Source organism: Haliotis rubra, unplaced genomic scaffold (assembly GCF_003918875.1).
Source record: "Haliotis rubra isolate DU_JTF1 unplaced genomic scaffold, ASM391887v1 Scf127, whole genome shotgun sequence".
Lineage (NCBI taxonomy): Eukaryota > Metazoa > Mollusca > Gastropoda > Lepetellida > Haliotidae > Haliotis > Haliotis rubra.
This window is the reverse complement of record NW_025765192.1, coordinates 1,390,421-1,412,397: the sequence shown is the minus strand read 5'-3', so window position 1 is coordinate 1,412,397 and position 21,977 is coordinate 1,390,421. Positions and strand designations below refer to the sequence as shown.

The following is a 21,977-nucleotide window of genomic DNA, read 5'->3' as shown; positions in this document are numbered from 1 at the left end:
TTCAGAATTAAGGAGGCTAGAGAACCTTACGATGTGGCTGTGTTATTGGTTACTAAGTGTTAAAGAACTGTACCGATCTATGGTGTTTCACTTCAGAATTAAGGAGGCTAGAGAACCTTACGATGTGGCTGCATTATTGGTTACTAAGTGTTAAAGAACTGTACCATTCTATGGTGTTTCACTTCAGAATTAAGGAGGCTAGAGAACCTTACGAGTGGCTGCGTTATTGGTTACTAAGTGTTAAAGAACTTTACTAATTTATGATGTTTCACTTTAGAATTAAGGAGGCAACGGAACTCTACCAAAATGTAATCAGCTGTAGCTAAGTAATATATATAAAGCGTATGTCTAGAGAACCCAGTGCTGTGTAGGTATTCTACATCCAGAACCATTGAACAGTATGTTACCAGAATTATTAGGTCTTTGTGGAAAACAGATGTGGTACAAATACTCTTCCTTAATGAACAAATAGTATCACCCCAGTAACAGCTCTCTTTGCATGGAGGTTAGTTTACCATTTCAGTATGAGCCACACATACAGGGATTCATCCAGGGCTCCAAACTAAGCGACCTTGAGAGGAAAAACTGGGAAAAGTCATTACGTTTTCTAATCTCAAGTTTATCTTTTCCTAAATTCAGAAGTATTTTAACATTAAATATTCACACTGCAATAAATGCAGTTATGTCAAACTAAGCATTAAGGCGTCTTCTCCTCCAGTGATTCTGTTATCAGTGATATATAAATCACCTCACAAACCCATAATATGAGTTATAACCATAACAGCTTCAACAGGGAAACATTTAATTCAAATTCAGGAATTTTTACTGACATTTGGTGCAGACATGGGGATAATTACTGGCCTCTGAGCAGACATAGAAAAATCCCTGACATATAATTTCCAAATTTTTTATAGTACTTAATCACTTCCTCTTCAGAATACTGTCTCATCGAGCTAATGTCTAAAATATTTTCCGAGGGGTTTGATTTGTTACGTATTGTTCAAAATTAAGCATTAAAGTCAAGAGTTCTTGTCTTAACACTATAATGTAAGATTTATAGGGTCCCCTGACTCATAAATAAGAGCAGAAAGGCACCAGAACCCTTGAAGCCCTTAATAGTTCTTATAACTGTATGTCATACATGTACAAGAGATTTCAATACACTTGAACAAAATGCTGATGGGCCTTATTCTTAAATAAATATACATAAAAATTTAAAATTACAAAAATGCATATCATCTTTACAGTGTTCTAATAATAGCACTCAACTAGGTCACTAGAACTCAGTTTGAACCCGATATTGAACTCTAATTTATTTCCCTCAGTTGAGCAGCTTTCAAATTACATTTCACTGCTGGAACCTGATTTTGTTAAAAGTGCATGATTTATGCACTATTGTTCTGGGTCCGAACTGAGAGATTACAATTAATTTACTCATCAAGGAATCTAGTCTGATCATGGTCTAAAATAACCCAAAAAAATACAATCAAATTCTCAAGTGGAAAATCAAAAAGCTTGATAACGAGGTGGCTTAATAGAAAATCAATAGAACTTGGGTATAAAACATGATTTTCAATAGCAATGAACTTAACAGAATGTCCATAAAAGTGAATAATTAATGGACTCGTTAGATCGCAACAAAAGTGAACTACCATCACGTGTGATCCAATCTATTGTAAACCCACAGCATAAGTTTGGAGTAAAAACAAACAGACCAAATTGAGTTCCTGCTAACAAGGGCATCTTTCAAAACAGCAACGATGTAGATACACCGGGGAAATGGTGGTGATTTTCAGTCTACATGGATAACTTAAGTTTAACAGGTACACTTCTCTTTGAAATGATTAATCAATATGACATATTTGAACTGCTATTCACCACGAGAAGATTGGGTAGGATAACCTGACACCTAAGTAGCTCCCAATCATTGAGGTTACTTCGGCTGATGCTCATAGCTTTCGATCGACTTTCACGATGGACATATTTTCATGTCAGTTCTTTTCACCGCGTTCTTCACAAATGTCAATGGATCGTTCTTTGATGTCTGTATCGATACAACAATGACATGTACTGATGCTTGTTTCATCTTCAAGCTGTTCGATAATGATTGACGAACATAAACAAACCATCCCGAACATCCACATCGTCCTACATAAGTCAACATGGGAGTGACAATGCCACGAGTTGTTTTTCTTGAAACATGCGTATATTTCATGAAAACACTGCTTACTTGGTCGTGACAGACACTTATTTACGGTTATTTGAATTGGGTTGAACACCACTTTGATGATTTTCATGATAACAAACCACTATGTCTACTTAGGAAGGCAAATTTCTAGACATATTTTGAACCTTTCAGAAATTTACTCACATGTCATCTCACACTAGGTGTTCATAATTTCCTTACGATATGCAATAAATTTGTACACCCATGGCTTCAGACTGTTGGCTATTTTCAAACAATGATAAAATTAATTCTGCCAGAATTCCTGTTACAGCTGACTATTTTACATCACCAAAAGTGTGTCACATGATGCACGAACTCACATCACAAATACACGTTTATATGCCTAAGTTACAATATACTATTTGCATTATTCACATGATACTTGCATTGTATCAGAAAGTGAATGAGGAAGTGAGTGAGTAAGACTTTACGCTGCTTTTAGCAGTATTCCAGCAGTATCACAGCAGGGACACCAGAAATGGGCTTCATCCATTGTACCTATTTGGAGAGTCGAAACCAGGTTGTTGGCATGACAACCAAACACTTTAACCACTAGGCTAACCCCACCCCGAATCTGTAAATAGAGATCTCTGTCGACATAAAAACATGGACACTGAAAAAACTACACTTGGTCTTTACAGTATTTTGGGTTTTTTTTAAATGAATGATTGTATGCAAGTCACTCCAAAACAGCTGGGGGTCATATTCAATCATCACAGCCCTCCCCCACCACACATACACCCCCAGGTAGGATGACACTAGGATTGAGGTCAGGCAGAGTTTGATATATCCATTCATTCCTACAGACTCCCTATCCTACCTCTGTTATGATAACACATAGCCCCAACCCATCTTGCTAAATGTTTTAACAAGCATGGGGTACAGACGACTGTTCTGCCCTGATCTATGCACCTAAGATCTGCTGATATGCATCAACAAAGTCAGTGAGTCAGACCACTTAGTCCTAATGTTATATGAGCATCACTTTGTGGAAGTGCATAAACTAGAGTTGTCTTTTCCTGACCTCAAATGACTGGAATTTGAGAGCAACGGAGAAGGTTTCTGGGACTGTGATCAGACCACTTAGTCCTAATGTTATATGAGCATCACTTTGTGGAAGTGCATAAACTAGAGTTGTCTTTTCCTGACCTCAAATGACTGGAACTTGAGAGCAACGGAGAAGGTTTCTGGGACTGTGATCTTCCAGACACATTCCTTATTTGGCCGATAGTCATCAGGATAGTTGGGACTGGTGAGATGGCCCTCGTAGTCACGGACAATCTCTCCACCACAGATAGCTGAAAGCAGAAAAATTGGCCATTAGTTTTGAAATATACACATGGAAAAATGTAATGGAACACCGAAATATTTTTCATAACATCAATATGTTGACATTAACCGTACCAAAGGACTTATCCATACCTCAGTTTTTAACTTACTGTTGGAATAAATTGACTCAAAGAGTAATCAAATAGCAAATCTAAATACAAAAGAACGAAAAACTGTAGTTTATTCAGAAAAGACATTGTATTCCATTGTTGATGGAGATATTGTTCCAGTACATCAAGATTTTGTACTGGAGGATCTCTCTGTGTATTCTGTGACCAATAATGAACATACTCTATAGGATTCACATCTGGACTCCTTGGGCGGAGCAAAGTAGAGTTGCTACTGCCTCGTAATGTAAGAAATCACCAATGGCAAATGTGTATGCATGATGTCTGATCGTCACAAGGTTAAGTTTTCAGTCATCTGATAGGCAGCCCCACACCATTACTGAACCCCCGCCAAAAGGTCCTTCACCATGATATTCCGATGTGCATATCAGCACAATAAACATTTGTCCGACAGTGGACTGTTCACCTGATCATATATTCCCGTGACATTGACCTTGACACTTAATTCTGAGATGTTGAAGGTGTCTTTGCTTACCTTCATACTCTGCCAGGAAAGCCCTTGCCCTCTTTCTTGCTGCTCTTGTACTCAATCCACATTCTGGTGTCCGTGGAAACAAGTGTATCTGGCACCTGGTCGCCACAGAAGCGACCTGCAACACATAAACAGACGTCACTCATCAGCATTCTTTGAAATATGCTGTCAAATACTCAAACTGATACTGATGTAGAGAATTTCTTCAAAGCGAGTGTTGAGGGAAGATCCCCTTTGCTGAGACAACTGTAATACTTTGCAATTATTGAACTAAATTTCAATTATTGACTTTACCTTGAAATTATCATTGTAAATAGAGAGTGCCAGACTAGCACTCAATTTCTGAAAATGTGTTAGTTTGATAGAAACAGCAACTACATCGAAATTGATAAATTCCTGTGGAAAATCTAGACTTGCTTCAAGTTGAGATATAACATTGCAGAAGAGTGATGCAGAAGGGAAAACGAAATACGGCTGAGGGTCTGTGATAAATTAGAAAAAAGTTGAAGCATCTATGTATGTTTTATCTAAGATTCTTGAATTAGCATAGGTGAGTGAGTTAAAATTTAAAGTCACATCGGCAATATTTCAGCCATATCGTGATGAATTAGCATAAGGCATCACATGTAATTTGTATTGAAGTTGCTGCTGCCGTAAGAGTCTTCAGCCAAGGTAAAATATATAGGCACCAGGGGTGGAAATAACTTTAAAATTGATAGTTACTCCAGTACAGTGGCACATGTAAAGTCACTTGCCCTGATAATTTTCCCACTATACCGACCGTTTTCTTGCTGATTTTTTAAATAAACAACATAATTAACATTGGAAAGTCAACTGGACACCGGTACAGTGTGATATACAAATTTGCTTGCCCGACAGAAAAAAACACTGGACTCGGACGTCGGGCAATGGGTTATTTCCACCCACGGCACAGATGTTTGGATGCTTTTACGTTTAAACGGCAGTGATCAGCTGTTTGATAATGGTCAGTGGATTCCAGATGGACGAAAATAGAAAAGTTATCCTTCCTTGCTGTAACTTTACCACCACCACTTTGCTTACATGGTTCTGTCAGGTTTCTGCTCACAGATGAAAAAGCCAAGGAAAACAAATGCCTATTGATCTGTCATTATGCAGTAATTTGATGAATAGATGAATAGCATAGTAATTTCCTTAATGCCTAGCTCTCAGTTTGAGAAGGCCACAACTCACCAAGCAATGAAGACTTGACATAGTAGCCATCACGGACTTCCAGATAATCCTTCTCACAGTTGAAGGACTTGGGGATGTCCAGCTTGGTGATGTTGAGGACAATCTTCTCTCCGTGTGTAGCAGAGATCCTCCACTGGCACAGGTTGCTCTTGGATGTGACAGGATTATGGGAGAACTTGCCGCTGGATTCTTGTAATGTGCGACCACACTCTGCCAGACAGAGGACAACATGGACGTGTAACAACTATTACAATATAACCATGATTTGAGTGAGTGAGGAGTCTGGTTTTACGCCGGACTCAGCAATATTCCAGCTCTATGGCAGCGGTCTGTAAATAATCGATTCTGGACCAGACAATCCAGTGATCAAAAGCATGAGCATTGATCTACACAAATGGGATACGATGACATGTGTCAACCAAGTCAGTGAGCCTGACCACCCGATCCCGTTAGTCGCCTATTACAACGACAAGCATGGGTTACTGAAGATCAATTCTAACCCGTATCTTCGTGTAACTATAATTTGAATGAAAACATCACATATTTTATTTAAACTTGGAGCAACTTCTTAAGGGTAATCAATCATCAAGATTAAATGTGGGTGTGGGTAAATGTGAGTGTGTGTATCAACATGGATGTGGGTGTGGGTGTGGGTGTGGGTGTGGGTGTGGGTGTGTGTGTGGTGGGTGTGTGGGTGTGGGTGTGGGTGTGGGTGTGGGTGTGTGAGGGTGGGGAGGTGTGGGTGTGGGTGTGGGTGGTGTGTGTGTGTGGTGTGTGGGGTGTGAGGTGTGGGTGTGTGTTGGGGTGTGGGTGAGGGTGTGTGTGTGTGTGTGGGTGTGGGTGTGGGTGAGGGGTGGGGTGGGTGTGGGTGTGGGTGTGGGTGTGTGTGGTGAGGGTGATTGCTGTGATTGCTGTGAATTCTATTAGTACAGATCAAATCTCATGGCTTTTATATTTAACCAAACTGAAAAACAGCCAGAGGACTTTTTCTTCAGTCAAAATTCACACTTTGTTTTTTAAATTATTTTTTGTCAGTTTGTCTTTTTTACCAGCTCAAAAGAGACACCAGTATGTATGATCTAAATTAACTTGTAAACCTCCCACTATTTCCGGTCTTCTCCTACCGCTGTGTTTATCGCTATACAATCTACAAACTGTCAAATTTTCATGCACACTTAACAGGGGTCCAAGTGCACTGGTTGCCTGACATGAATTTCCTGCTGTTTGACTTGAATAAACTTGAAAATTTAACATCACTTAAAATACAAACACCATAAACAGTTGAATATTTTTTAAAAAACAAGTGGGAGGACTGTCTTATTTAAACAGCCCTGATCTACTGTCTGGCTGCTTGTGATACGATAACACTATTGGACACTGCACAAACAAGCTGAGGGTTAGGGCAGCATAAATCGTGTTCAGGCATCACATGTGCTGCTTCGTCAATATCAAGCAGCACATGCATTTGTCAATGTCACTATATATACAGGATCTAACATGCACCAAATCATGATTCAGCTATTTAAAATTTTACAAAAAAAATAAAATCCAACACTGACTCTTTTCACATGTCATGAACTTGTGAATGAAATGAAATGTTTTTTATAAGCATAAATGCATATTTACCAACACTATGTGGAATAATTGTGAAAAATATATTAAGGCTAGATCAACATTTGAAGAAGAAATCTTTAAGTGCAGGAGTTTTACCCATTATTCAGGTTTATTGACATTACATTTATTTATGAAATAGGGTTCTTACACCAGGAGTGCGACTTCAAGTTCACTAACAAATAGTCAATTATACTGTTTTCAGTCAGTGGAAAAAAGCACCATTATTTGAGGCTTATTCATCACATTTGCAGATGGTTTGTGAACCCTGTATTGTATTGCATGGGTTCATTATCTGCACTCTAACACCTGCCTTTAACAATGGTGCCATTCATACAACGATATAATGATATGCAGGGAACTTGCACGTATATTTCAACTTGTCTATTTCCTTTTATCTGTCTAAACCATAAGCAATTTTTTTATTGAATATGTGTTTATGTGTCGAGGAATATTACTTCAGATGCTATCTCTTTATCTATCCTGAATAGAGTTGCTGTGGTATAAACAGAGACAGCATTTGCTGAAAAACAGCCATTTCAAGTTATCTTGTTTTATGCCAAGTCTATGCTACGTTAAGCTGAAATCTACTTGGAAACATTGCTCCAGTTGTCGCCAAGGGACCACCCATGACTATTAAAAATTGTTTTATTGCCATTTTATCCAACATATTTTAATGTGTACAAAATACATTTTGCTATATTTAAATAAAACATTTACATAAAAATTGCAGGGACTTGTATAATAATGTTTGACAATTTTTGGGATGATAAACGAGAAACGACACACAAAGTCTTTTTGATATAGGAGATACTAATGGTGTGAGTATACGTACTTGGACATCTGTAGAGCTTGTTGGCTTGTCGGATATCCCCAGGACTGAGTCGTACTCTCTGTCCAATCTCCGGCCGCACCAGCACACCTGGCTTTCTGCTCGGCAATATCGTGTCCAGGTACGTGTTGCGGGCAAATGTGTTGCGAGCGTAGTGCATGATGCTGCCATAGTCGTACTCCTCGCCGAGAGAGTTCACCTCACTCGGTGTCAGCTTGTTGAAGTTGTATTCCTGGCCTGTAACATAACAGACACCATTGTTACTCGGAACACTTAGACGACACTTTATAAAGATCCCTGAGGCTGATTACACAGGTTTGTACAATTACAGGTGTATTATAATGGTTGCTTAACTTGGCTGTTGTTGAAGTTGGTTACATCTGACTGCATCTTTCAGAGTGTCAGGCTCTTGTTGGTCAAGAAAATAATTAAATCTAATAACATGCCACTCTGCAATATTCCACTTTTATGACAGCTGTCTGTAAATAAATAAAGTCTGAACTCAGCATACCAGTGATTGATATCATGAGCATCTATGGCCACCCTCATCTCATATTATTCGCAAATGGAAAATAGCAAGTAAATACCTATCTTGGGTAAAGAATCTAAGAGTAAAGCAAAGATGTAAAGTGAAAGTGTGTAAAGTAATGTAAAGAATCTGAAATATTTATCCCGTTATCTGAAGAACATCGAAAGGATGAGATGGTAACCTTCTAGTACCTCTCAGCCTGGTTGTATTCTCCCCAGGGAGATGGGCAAGGACACTGAGTGCACACAGATTCATTGACCTGGGTAATAATTCTCAGTGTGTTTTGAGCATGCTGTCCAGCATGGAAAAGCACCATACAAATGGACCAGTAAAAGACATGAAATAAGTAAAGCATAAACCTGAACCCAAGAGAAACCCATCAATGTAATCCTTTCAGAAACTTTGTTGGTTATTGTCATTACATGTCCAGAATATACCAAACAATGGGACTCCACCCCAAAATGTACTAGAATTTGTACTGAAGAAAGCATGATCCCATATATATCACTTGTTACACACTAAAAAAGAGGACTTGTAGCTGAACTGAAGCATTGGGAATTGGTCCAGAGTTATAGCTCTCAGATACCATAGGCAATAAGGGCAGCCATCACTGGACTGAAGTCAGAAATTTGGTTGTGTTTGGCCACTGGACTAGTATGAATTTTGATGGCTGTAATCATGTCCGGTGTTTAGCACAGTCAATATACAATCAGTAAGTAATCTCTGCTAAATCAGAGTCGATTATACAATTCTGACCACATCGTGAGTATTTGTTTGTTTGACTTCATACTCATCAGTATAACAGCTGCATGATTCCGTCTTTAAACAATCAAGTCTGGACCAGACAATCCAGTGATTGACACCATGACAAAGCTGTCTACAAGCATTACAGAGAAAACCAGCGCATACAATCACATCCACCGATGGTTTCGAGGTGCACATCACTGTAATGGAGGTGCATAAACTGTTACCACGTACCTGGCATGATGTGATTATAGTTGATCTGTACATGATTGTCGCGATCGGGACGTGTGTGTTCATGCCAGAACCCGATCACGTGACCAAGCTCATGAACAACAATACCAAACTTGTCACAGTTCTTGCCTATGGATATAGCTTGTGGGCCATTGCCACGCTTTCCCACGAAGGAACAACATCTGGAATAGAAATCATCATCATCATCATCATCATCATCACCATCACCACCACCATGACATTATCATCATTATTATCATCATCATCATCATCATTGTTATTATAATTCCCACCACAGATGGAAAACCAATACCACTGTTTCTCATACTCCTCCATCAGATGCATAGGCCTGATCATCCAAGGCAATCCAATTTGACGTGCAGAGTTGCTTCCCTTTGCCATGCAAGAAAGCTATGATCATGGGTTTAGATCCCTGTTACCCTGGTCATCATGTTTCTAGGTTTGTCAGCACCACACCCATTCTTGCAGGATCCACCAAAGTGGTATTTGTCTAAGACCCCCATATATTGGTCCTTCCTCCCCCTTTCAGCTCCTCATTATTTCCACCTCATCACCTGAGAAGACATCGTCACCACTGCCATTCCAATTGAATTATTTAACTGCTCCTTTGAAATCTCAGATGATACGTGTATAGAAGAGAAACCAGCAGACCTTATAATATTGATAACCCTAACAGAATAATAGATATCCTGAAGTACTTTGTATTGGAATGTTAATATGTACATTTTCTTAACCTCGGCCCGGAAAAGGTCACAGCATTCCAAAGCATCTACGGCCATATCCTCAGGAAGCAGTACAGTCAGGACAAACATGTTGTGTGTGGACATTGTCCTGCTCTGTAGCAAGTAGAGATCAGTCAGGACAAACATGTTGTGTGTGGACATTGTCCTGCTCTGTAGCAAGTAGAGATCAGTCAGGACAAACATGTTGTGTGTGGACATTGTCCTGCTCTGTAGCAAGTAGAGATCAGTCAGGACAAACATGTTGTGTGTGGACATTGTCCTGCTCTGTAGCAAGTAGAGATCAGTCAGGACAAACATGTTGTGTGTGGACATTGTCCTGCTCTGTAGCAAGTACAGATCAGTCAGGACAAACATGTTGTGTGTGGACATTGTCCTGCTCTGTAGCAAGTAGAGATCAGTCAGGACAACACATGTTGTGTGTGGACATTGTCCTGCTCTGTAGCAAGTAGAGATCAGTCAGGACAAACATGTTGTGTGTGGACATTGTCCTGCTCTGTAGCAAGTAGAGATCAGTCAGGACAAACATGTTGTGTGTGGACATTGTCCTGCTCTGTAGCAAGTAGAGATCAGTCAGGACAAACATGTTGTGTGTGGACATTGTCCTGCTCTGTAGCAAGTAGAGATCAGTCAGGACAAACATGTTGTGTGTGGACATTGTCCTGCTCTGTAGCAAGTAGAGATCAGTCAGGACAAACATGTTGTGTGTGGACATTGTCCTGCTCTGTGCTAGAGATCTGTAGACAAAAGTGTGGAGATTCTAATACTCTGTAGCAAGTAGAGATTCTAATACAGCATATATAGAGGATATTATATGAGTGCCCATGTCATATGACACGAATGCCCAAATGTTGGTATTTCCCGAGCAAAGCGAGGGATATACCGATATATAGGCAGAGTGTCGTAAACATAGTATGATACGGGCACGAATATAATATTCTATTTATTACCGAAGTCGTCAAATTGAGGAAAATGAACCCAAATCTACTTTCAAACATTAGGCTGGCTACCCGCCGTCGCTGAATGTAGAACGCAATGTCATACAAGTAACGTGACGTAATAGCATTGTTCATGACGTCACCATGACAAAGTGATATTTTGCCCTAGGGCATCGTTTGAAATATATGAACCCCGATGTTTTCGCCCTCATAGGTAATAAATTGACATATATGATCTTAGTTCAGTCAGTATGGTCTCAGAGCACTTTAGTAATAGTTTAGCCATATCATGGTGGGGAAACAGGTCTGTGTGCCTTGTTCCAATATTGGGTATTGTCTCCCTGTATTGACTAGTTTAATTGTCTCACATTCCCTGAATCACAGTAGTATACTGTCCAGCCCTTACTGTAACGAGTTTAGACTTTCCAGGTGTTCACATCTCAAGTGGGCTCTTTTTCAATTTAAATACATCTGCTTCTTTCCATTACAATTATGTATTTTCTGAGTAATCATTTGTCTGGCGATCAAACAATGTCTTCAGTTTAACAAAGCTCTAACCACCACTCTCTGCACTTTGGAAGTTTATGATATATCACAAACTTTAGTTTGATTCTTTTGAAATTTTGTTATATCACAAAATAATTTAACCCTCCCAAAATTACATAAACCGCTCAGTAAACATTACATCCATGCTTATATCCCTTTCACAAAACATCAAAGCGGAAACCTTATGGGACAGCAGCCCTCCTTTCCCTTCCTAAATCTGTATCTGCGGAGGAACAACAACCCCAGAGAACAAATGCTGGTATAATTGGCAGTAAATTCAATGAGACAATAAACAAGCTCATTATGTGAGCCAGAAAGAGTATACAAACCTCTGCCTCCAAACACTGACCCTGGCTAATTTGTCTCTTATAGTTTACAGCTCCAGCAAACCAGCTCAGCTTCAAGACAGACTAATTGACTTCATATGTGGTCATCGATAGGGGAGATGCGAGGGGGATGCGAGGGGGGTGTGAGGGGAGGGGGATAAGCTTCAAGACAATTAGTTTCTTTGGCACATTTATTATGGCAGGAACAAAATATATCCTAGCCTTCCTTCCATATGTATTTGTTCTACTAAGTTGTTTGTAGTGTTACAAAATGTCCCTTTTGCAGAATATCTGTTGAGAAAAATAAATAATGATTCATTCTTGTAAATACTAAACTTGAAACTATTCATCAGTGAGTGCTTTTCACTATTCCCCTTTCATCACTAACAATATGCTACACAGAGTGATATACACAAAGTGGAAGGCATTTCACGCCACTTTCAACTGCAGAATTTCACAAGCATTGGGCATGCCAGCTTCTTGTAGGGGAAAGCCCCAAATAACACAAATCATAAACATTTACCTCTTTTGTGGAACCACTGAGACCGATGCTCACGAAACAATGACAATAATCATGACAAATCTAGGATTCAAATCAACACCAAACAGATGACTAGAGAATTCTGAACAGCCAATTTCAACCACAAACAGAGCCACCAAGAGTCATGAGGATCCTTCTGAGTTGAGTCATGAGGAGTTGAGTTGAGTTGAGTTGAGTTGAGTTGAGGTGAGGTGAGGTGAGGTGAGGTGAGGTGAGGTGAGGTGAGATTTGGCTTAAGATCACAATTAAGCTTAATGCATTTATATATTGACATGGGTGCACATTGTTTGTTTGTTTATCCCCACACTGAGTAATATTCCAGCTTTTATGACAGCAGTCTGTAAATATACAAGTCTGGACCACACAATCCAGTGATCAACATCAAGAGCATCGATCTTCACAATTGGGATAAAATGACAAGTGTCCACCAAGTCAGCAGACAGCAATGTTTGTATTAGTTCCTACTATTGCCAGTTTTACAGAGCTAGCCCACTGAGAAACCATGCCCTACTTTAACATGGCTACACCATCACATACATTACACTGACACTAACCTGATCAGTTTCTGTGATATGCTGACTCAGCACCAGGCAGGGTAACAACAATTACCTTTTAACATGGTATGATACAATGGAGGATCAAACCACCAAAATCCAACTCTTTTAGCAGATGCTCTACCCACTATGCCATGGTAGTGGTTCCAGCATCCTGGAGATGGAGAAAGCAAGGTACTCACCCACAAGAACGTTCTGTGAACTTAATGTAGTCCTGGTCCTCTGCCCTTTTCTCTATGAAGGTGATGCACGTGTAGTTCTCCCAGTGTCGCATGGCCAGCTTGAACAATGCCTTGTTGGCACCTACACAAACAACAAAATGTTAGTTTACCCGGATTTATCTATTACTTTGATCTGCTGTAAGTGCCAGGGAGGGAACTCGGGTAAAACCAGCAGAGTTAATAGGAATTAGTGGCACCATGGAAAATCATACCTTCATTCCTCACAGGTATTATATCATTGTGATGTACAACTAGGTATTGTAAGTCCTGTCAGACAAACATAAGTCACTCTGCAAAACAAAGCTTCTGGTATTGAAAAACTCATGTTTGGAACCATCCAGGATCAATGGGGACACTGTCCAAGTTTGAAAGGAATCCAGCATAAGTCTTGAATGATAATTAAGTTCAAATTGCCTCAGCCTGAAATAAAAGATTGCTCTGGGTTGCTTTTTTGAGTTTATTATCCCAAATATAATGTTTGTTCCTAATACACCATCCTAAAGCACATTCACATGATCACCTCTATTTCTTGGATTCAATGCGAGTCTCTGACAACAGTAAACCTACTTCATGCTGGAACACTGGAGCCCAAGCTTACATAGCACTTAGGAATGACGTTATCAAGGGAATTATTTACTGTTTCTATTTGAAAATATGCCTATTATTCCCTAGAATGTATGCCATATAGAATCTAGAACTTATTTGGCCACTAAGTCAACCTGACAACAGTTTTCACATGTTTTATTCCATTTCCAACAGTCCAGCAGATAATCTACATCACCTGATCACACTAAACGTGATAGATCTCCCTGCTATGGATATTTGACATTTGGTTGACTTCTCTAAACTAGACTTACCAGTCTCTGAAAATATATAATTTTCATAGAAACAAAGACCTTCATTATATGAGAAGGAGCCCCAGTGAGGTGGGAGATGAGAACCTGAGGAGAATCTGCACTTGCTTCATTTAGGGATTTTGAATTACTGGGTGGAATGGAACATAATGATTTAGAAACTCTGAGAGACTGCTCTTGTTGAGGCAAACTCCAAATGCCAAACATGGAACACACATAAGGACGTGCATGTGTATGATCTCACAGAGTCATGTATGAAAAATATCAGGGGTGGAAATAACCCATTGCCCGACGTCCGAGTCCAGTGTTTTTTTCTTTCGGGCAAGCAAATTTGTATATCACACTGTACCGGTGTCCAGTTGACTTTCCATTGTTAATTATGTTGCTTATTTTTAAAAATCAACAAGAAAAAAGCCGGTATAGAGGAAATATTATCAGGGCAAGTGATTTTACATGTGCCACTGTACCTGAGTACACTAGCAATTTTAAAGTTATTTTCACCCCTGAATATATTTTTTAAATTTTTACAGATATTTGTTAAATTTCTAAAAGCTCTGCACAGGAAATATTCTATATGAACATTCAGAGTGGAAACATCGTGGGAAGTCAGAGGCAAATTTATGTGTTGGAACCATTACCAGTTGAAACGTCAAGATTGATAAGTGACTTATCCATGAATACTCAAGTTGAGAACGTGTTGTTAAATTCTTCACAGTGTTATTGTCTGAGAGAATACTTCACAATAAAATCCTTGGGCTACGAAGATTTCTCTGAACATACTACATGCAATTTGATCTGCATTTCGTGCATGAAATATTCATGCAATGCTACGTTTTCAGCATATACTTCTTGTGAGAACATTTTTATGAGTAGTTTTGAAACCTGATACTAGTATTCTGTAAAACAAGCCTTGTTATTTTAGAGTTGACACACTCGGAAGAAATTATGCAAATAATGAAAGACATTTCCTCAGATATAATTTTATTAACTTCTGTCACATTTTCTTGAATGCTGAAATTTTGTTGATGAGATATATGCAAACAGTGTTTTCTAGGCAAGTAAATTCCTGAATTTGACACACATATCCCACTGTGCTACCAACTTGTGAGAAAATGGCAGTGTAATACTTCAATTCTATATTTAAAAACTCCATACATCAAAAATTATAACACACTAATTAGTACCAAAGAAACAAGAATTGGCAGTGCTGGAAATTGACATCAGATTTTTCTATAAAGTAAAACAAACTTGCAATGTTATTTCACCACTTAACCATGCCTATCATTTCTGTAAATACAAGACCTTTTTGCAGAGAGCTTCCTATTTTCTGAAACGTAATTCCTTTTAAACCTGAACAGTTTACATTTTGCCAGGCAATTAAATGTTTTTCAGGACATTTTGGTAGCCAAATACCACCCCACCCCCTGTATTCAACTGCAGCTTACAGAGTGCTGACACATTTATCTTTGAGATTCTCCAACAAACTTCAATCTTATGAAAGAGTTTCAACTTTGACTTCTGTGTCTGTCAAGGTAGTGAGATAGGCACATGAAATATGTAATATTTGCCTAACAGTGCTTCTCGTACAGGAAACTGTAGCGCAAGGTTCCAAGTCTTGAAGGCAATTGGAAACTGACACCAATTCTGATAATACATTTCATATATATTATATCTGGCATTACAGAAAACTGTATCAGTGAACACAACATGCTCTATCCTTTGACATATGATAAATCAGTTAGATGTTGTGAAGTGGGACTTATATTTGTGGTTTTCAAGTACTGCTTAAGGGCCTGTAGCTCACCATACCTTCTGTGTACAGCAACACTGTTGTACATTCTGACCAATGCAGTATCTACTGACCGGATTACATAAGATACTACACTACAACAGATCATGCTTGATAAATGAAGAGAAGTTTAACGATGATTACAAAATAGGAAACCTGATGAAACAAATACCGGTACTTATTCATACCAACTCATATACCATGTTTGATGCCAAATTAACCTTTTCTGATATATCAAACTTCAAATCAATATTGCAATGTTCTACAAATTTTAGCCTGACTAGCTATGCTCATTGATTAAAGAGCCCACCACACACCATATAAAAGAGCAAACAACAGTAGCATAAACATGAACATGTGATTTATAACAGATATTCATGATACAGTTGGATTTCGTTACTTTTGATTCTGCTTTTACCACCAATTTGTTATGATTATGGAAATTATGAGTTCTGTCACATATATGTTAAACTGTTTTATTTGTATCTTTTTGATAAACATTTACTCACCAGTAAAATTGGACTCAATTTCATAGGGTATGACACCATAGTCCCACAGTCGGTTGGGCTTCGCCGTTGCTGCTCGGCGAAACCGTTTCCTTGACGACTGCTTGGACTTTTTGGATTTTCTATCCGTGTCATCTTCTTCAAACATAGATTCTCGGTCAATCTTCAAAACTCTGGATGGATTCTTTTTCCTTGCATCTTGTCTCATTTTCTTTGCGATTCCTCTTTGACGCTTCAGTTCGGACCGGAGCTTCCTCCATTTCTCTCGTAACTTTTTTATTTCTTCCTTCATTGTATGTCGATCTTTCCGACATATTTTTTTACTCCTGAAATCATAAATATACACAGTTAGTTTCATCTGCTTTGAATGTCATGGTAGAAAATAAGAAATCGAAACCAATACACATTGCATCCATGTCAGAGTGAGTGAGTGAGTTTAGTTTTACACCACACTCAGCAATATTCCAGCTATATGGCAGCGGTCTGTAAATAATTGAGTCTGGACAAACAATCCAGTGATCAACAGCATGAGCATTGATCTGCCCAACTGGGAAATGACATGTGTCAAGCCAGCGAGCCTGAATAACTGATCCCATTAAGCCTCTTCTTACGAAAGCATGGATTACTGAAGGTTCATTCTAACCCAGACCTTCATGGGTTCCATGTCATTAGAAAAGTGGTGAGTGGTGGTGAGTGTAGGTGTGTGGTGGTGAGTGGTTGTGCCCCACTGTGTTAAGCATGTACTTCACACCACAACCCTGGTTGTAATCCCATATGGATATCATGCTAGAGTGTGTGAGTTTGATAGACCCACTTAGAACAGGTTTTCAGTTATACTACTCAATGTCTGACAAGGATAAACAGATATGACCTTCTGCTGAAATATACACTTGGCATTGTATGAGCATCAGTTTTGTATATCATGGATAGATCAACTATCCCTATCGAAGAGTGAGTGAGGAGTGAGTGAGGTGAAATGGGGTTTAACAGCAAGAATATTTCACTCACATGACGACATGCATGCATGTGTATGTGTGGCTTCTTGTAAGCCCAGATGAATGCTGGTTTTATAGTGCTAGCTTACTGAATACTCCACTCTGACACATTGTTATATAACTGACTCGAACCTACCAGTCCTTCTTGTGGGGACCAACAAGTACCATATTTTAACGTCGTTTGGTATGACACGGTTAGGGACGAACTCACGACCTTCCGTGAGTGAGTGAGTGAGTGGAGTGAATCAAAACCAATATACATTGCATCCATGTCATTAATCAAGTCTGACCAGACAATCCAGTGATCAACAGCATGAGCATGGATCTACGCAGTTGGGAACCGATGACATGTATCAACCAAGTCAGCGAGCTGTTAGTCAGCGCCTTTACGACAAGCATGGGTTACTGAAGATCAATATTCTAACCCGGATTTTCACGGGTCAAGTGAGTGAGTGAGTGTGTGAGTGAGTTAGCGAGTTTAATGCCACTCTTAACAGTATTGCAGCTACATCCCTCTGTTGTGGCATCAGAGACAGCCAGGACATAAATAACCCCAAGTTGGAAGCTCGAAACTCCCTGCCATTATCTGGCAAAGGCGCCAAAGACAATAGCCACTTATTTAAAGTAAGGTTTTGTACATCTCTCCTTTCCTCATCTCCATGTTGATGGCAAGGACATAATCATGTTTACAAACAAAACAGAAGTGAAAAACATGATTCAATGAGCAACACATATGTAAGCTAGACCCTGAAAACTTTGCAAAGCCAACTCATTATACTGTACACTACATGTTGGAACATTTTTTTCCCAGAGCAAAAAGAAATTGTTAAAACTTACAACCAAATGGAATTTTCAAAAGCACGACAGCACATGTCTGCAGAGACAGGTGGTAATAATTAAAGAGTCACTCAGCACTTAACAGGCACTGATTCTATCTGAAAACAATTGGCAGCATGCATGCAATGACATAGTTTCACTGCAGTGTTTCTTGGCGCGCCAACGGCCTCTGCCATTCTGTCTGTCTGAATTTGTCATGCAGGAGTTGGCCTATATAGTGCATTGTGCACTCCAGAACAATATGCTGAGGTTACACCTATAAAAGTCCATGACTCAGCTGTTTGTCAACATATGGGCTCAATGTTATTGTTTTGTTGATATTGGGAAAGTTTATTGTAGAGTCAATTTTATACAGGTTCTGTGATTGATCATTAGCAAACCAAACAGCAAACAGTCTTAGAAAAAACAATAATGATTTTTCACAAAAAGAACCAATTCCAATATTTTACAATTCATAATATTTTCCATATTTGTTATTGTTGTGTGTGACAAGGATGTACCAGTACATAGATACATGTATGAACCTGTGTCAGTGAGAGTGTGATATTTCTCCTGTTTATCAATGCTACAGCAATGTTACAGTAATGTTATCAGAAACACAACAGCAGACACAAGAATAGGCTCCTACGCTTACCATATTCCAAATATTGGCAAGAGACAAACGTTTTAACCAGTACTCTACTGGTAATTATTTGCAGATTCTACTAAAACCAAAGAATTCCGAGAACAAAGGTTGGCCTTGGTTTCAGACAAAAGTCTGTTGCCTTTCATAAATGAAACAAGTTTTCTTCATCAAAATTTCAAAGCTCAACCTCCCAACAGAGATAGTATCACACAGGAGCATTAATCAGTGCATCTTGCCTGTCAAAAAAAGTAATTTGGAAGGAATCAACCCTTGATATGTAGTTCCAGACAGTGTCCTGACAGATCCCTGACAGATCCCTGACAGACCAGACCCCGAGCACAGACCGCCATGTGCTAGCTGCCCTACCCACAAGTCCCCGACACAGGTACAAAGCACCTCCCCACAAGCCCACCGTGGCACCCAGGTTCCTGGTACAAGATAACCTGATACAGATGTTGTACCACCTATCTGGGATGTGTTGACATGGTCGGGTGTTCAATACAGGCTTCTTGATACTATACTATCTGAATTCTAGGGTTCATGTAAGGTGATGATTGCATATGTATGTTTTATCAAAAGTTCAAAGATGATGAGCTTCCATATGGCCCAATCTGTTCCATATGGTTTTTCAGATGAGTTAACTTTGGGATTGGCAGCTTGGAGTTTAAGAATATTTGCCACACATGCTTATTTGAATTATCTTTTTATGCCACATTCTTGCAAACTGATGCGGATAAGTTGATGATGAAGAGGATTTCTGTTGGCAATCTGAAAGTATTTTTTATAGCGATGATAGCCAAATTAAGAAATTTTGAGAATTATGGCAAGATCATAATGAAGTTAAGAAATGTTCAAAAGTTCCTTTACGATTCCAAGATGCCGAAGAACAGGCAAGCTAACCTATCGCTTGTACAGGACCATGTAGATCTGATCAATGAAGTGAAGATCTGTGCCCTTCATGAAGACCTAGACTTAGATGAACCATAAAAGCACTTTAATTTCACACCTACATATGTAACATCAAGTGCCCCTTTCAGAGTATTTATAATTGTCAGATCATACTATATTTAAGACTAGACAGAACCAAGTTCAGTATATTTTGTTGTATAGACATGCTATGGTAGGATAGACCATAAACACACAATCACTTGCTGGAGTACCCAACACATTCCACTGGACCTAAATGGCAAAACTGTGATGAATATATGAAGTATGAATGGACTGCTATATTCTAAAATTATGAAGGCAGGTGGAAGCAAATTTGCCAGAGTTAAATATCTATTTACATATGCCCTGGGACTTGTGAATGTTTCAGATGCTTAAGACAGAACTTGTTTAAGAAGGTGAGTATGATTCATTTAGTACAAGTGCAAATGGTTCAGGTAGGCCCCCCAAACTGCACCTTGTAATTAACTGCATCATATATATAGCTCATTCACCTCATTTTGCCCTAATTTTGATAACTGTTCTTGTACATTCCCTGGGGACTTCATTTACCCCCGGGAACATAATTTCATTCTGCCTGTATGGGTGGTGGAGCTTAAACTGACAGAGCCACTTATAAAACAAATTCTTCCCACATGTGTTCAGTATCACTTGGAAGACTGTCACAGGTAGAGGTTAATATCACCTCTATATTCCACTTTAAGCAGTTACCGAAAGGTCTACAGGTTCCCTTGGAAACCTCCATGTCTGGAGTAGACTAACCCAGAGTATTTACCATTCCCTACACCTGCTGCCATGCTCACAGCACTGATGGTGTTCTAGATTGGTGGAATCAGAGGTGCGGTATAAAAACAATGTTAAGACACTCTTCATTGCTTCACCCATGACGTCAGCAACACTACCTATGGGGGGACTTCAGCCTAACCTGGCTGGAGAGTACTCAGGTCAACCTGCCATACTGTCTCAGAGAACTGCTTGTCAACTCCGCCTGGTACATTATCAAAACCATTGATAGTTAACCTGAACAAAACCAGACGTAATCAAGTTGCCAACAAAATTGTCTCTCACCTCACCTGGTACTTCAATATTGCTTAACACAAACAGACCTATGATTGATGCTCATGCTGTTGATCACTGGATTGTCTGGTCAAGACTCGGTTATTTACAGACCACCGCCATATAGCTGGAATATAGCTGAGTGCAGCGTAAAACTAAACTCACTCATTCAGAAACAGACCTGTGAACCATTCTGCCAGTCAGCAAGATTAAACCGTTATCTGGTTCCCTGTGAACAGTACTACTACCTAATAATCAGTAATGGACTCTCGGAGAAAAACTCTGCGAGTTAAGTCAGACTGGTCCCTTATAAATAACATTGTTTGTCAACTCAGATCTGGTCCAGAGAACTATTTTACTTGTTAACCCAAACCACATCCCCAAATTTGTATATCCATAATTTCTGTTCAAAATATACTGTAAATCATGAAACTAATGCGTCACGAATTTAATGCGATTGCGAGGGTCTAGACTAAAACGAGTCACGAAATTAATGCGAGCTCAGGAATCTGTGTTGATGATAAAATGTGACACCCTGAATCTTTGGTGTTGTTCTTTTTCTTTTCACACTTGTTATTTACCAAATTACCTGAATTGAGCTTGTTAAGCAATGAACGGAAATGAGTTGACGATGTTTCGATTACGCTGCCATGTTTGATCACAAGCTTGCTTGCTACTACTTGTCTTATGACAACATGTATAAACGTAATCCGACTTGAAAGACACAAGTCATCTACCAAGGTACAACAAACACGTGGCTGGAGAATGTCCGGCCTAGCTGATGTCCTTGAGTGACATTAAACAATGACCAGTGATAATTACATGTGGTTTGAGATACCTGTAATGAGGACGTGTATTGGTGTAATGTTTTCTGTCTTTTATTAAGTAGACATGGTCAGACTGAAATGCATCATTATAATAATGCGAGAAGAGTACAGACGCATTTTTCGCATTAATAAAATGCTCGCATTAATTTCATGATTTACAGTACTATTTCATCACAAGGTTTCCTATTTCTCAACAGTATACATCAGCCCATCTTTCACAGAAGGCAAAACTATAGGGGAAGACAACCAAACAGATCCGGTACACTGTCTTTCCAAATAAAAACAATTTCTTTGACTGTAAGTCTTTTAATCCCAAACTCCAAAGAGAAGACCAAGATGAG

The 21,977-nt window shown here is 39.2% G+C and overlaps 1 protein-coding gene across 1 annotated transcript in view; it reads right to left on the bottom strand.

Annotated features, from left to right (window-relative positions):
- LOC124266634 (bone morphogenetic protein 1-like) overlaps nucleotides 1-21,977 on the bottom strand; it is a 77,053-nt gene that overhangs the window by 26,592 nt on the left and 28,484 nt on the right. The window contains 8 exon segments of the mRNA XM_046701435.1: nucleotides 3,377-3,525; nucleotides 4,160-4,178; nucleotides 4,180-4,274; nucleotides 5,369-5,578; nucleotides 7,815-8,048; nucleotides 9,319-9,497; nucleotides 13,164-13,284; nucleotides 16,355-16,677. Coding sequence (XP_046557391.1) covers nucleotides 3,377-3,525; nucleotides 4,160-4,178; nucleotides 4,180-4,274; nucleotides 5,369-5,578; nucleotides 7,815-8,048; nucleotides 9,319-9,497; nucleotides 13,164-13,284; nucleotides 16,355-16,677 — 1,330 coding nt within the window.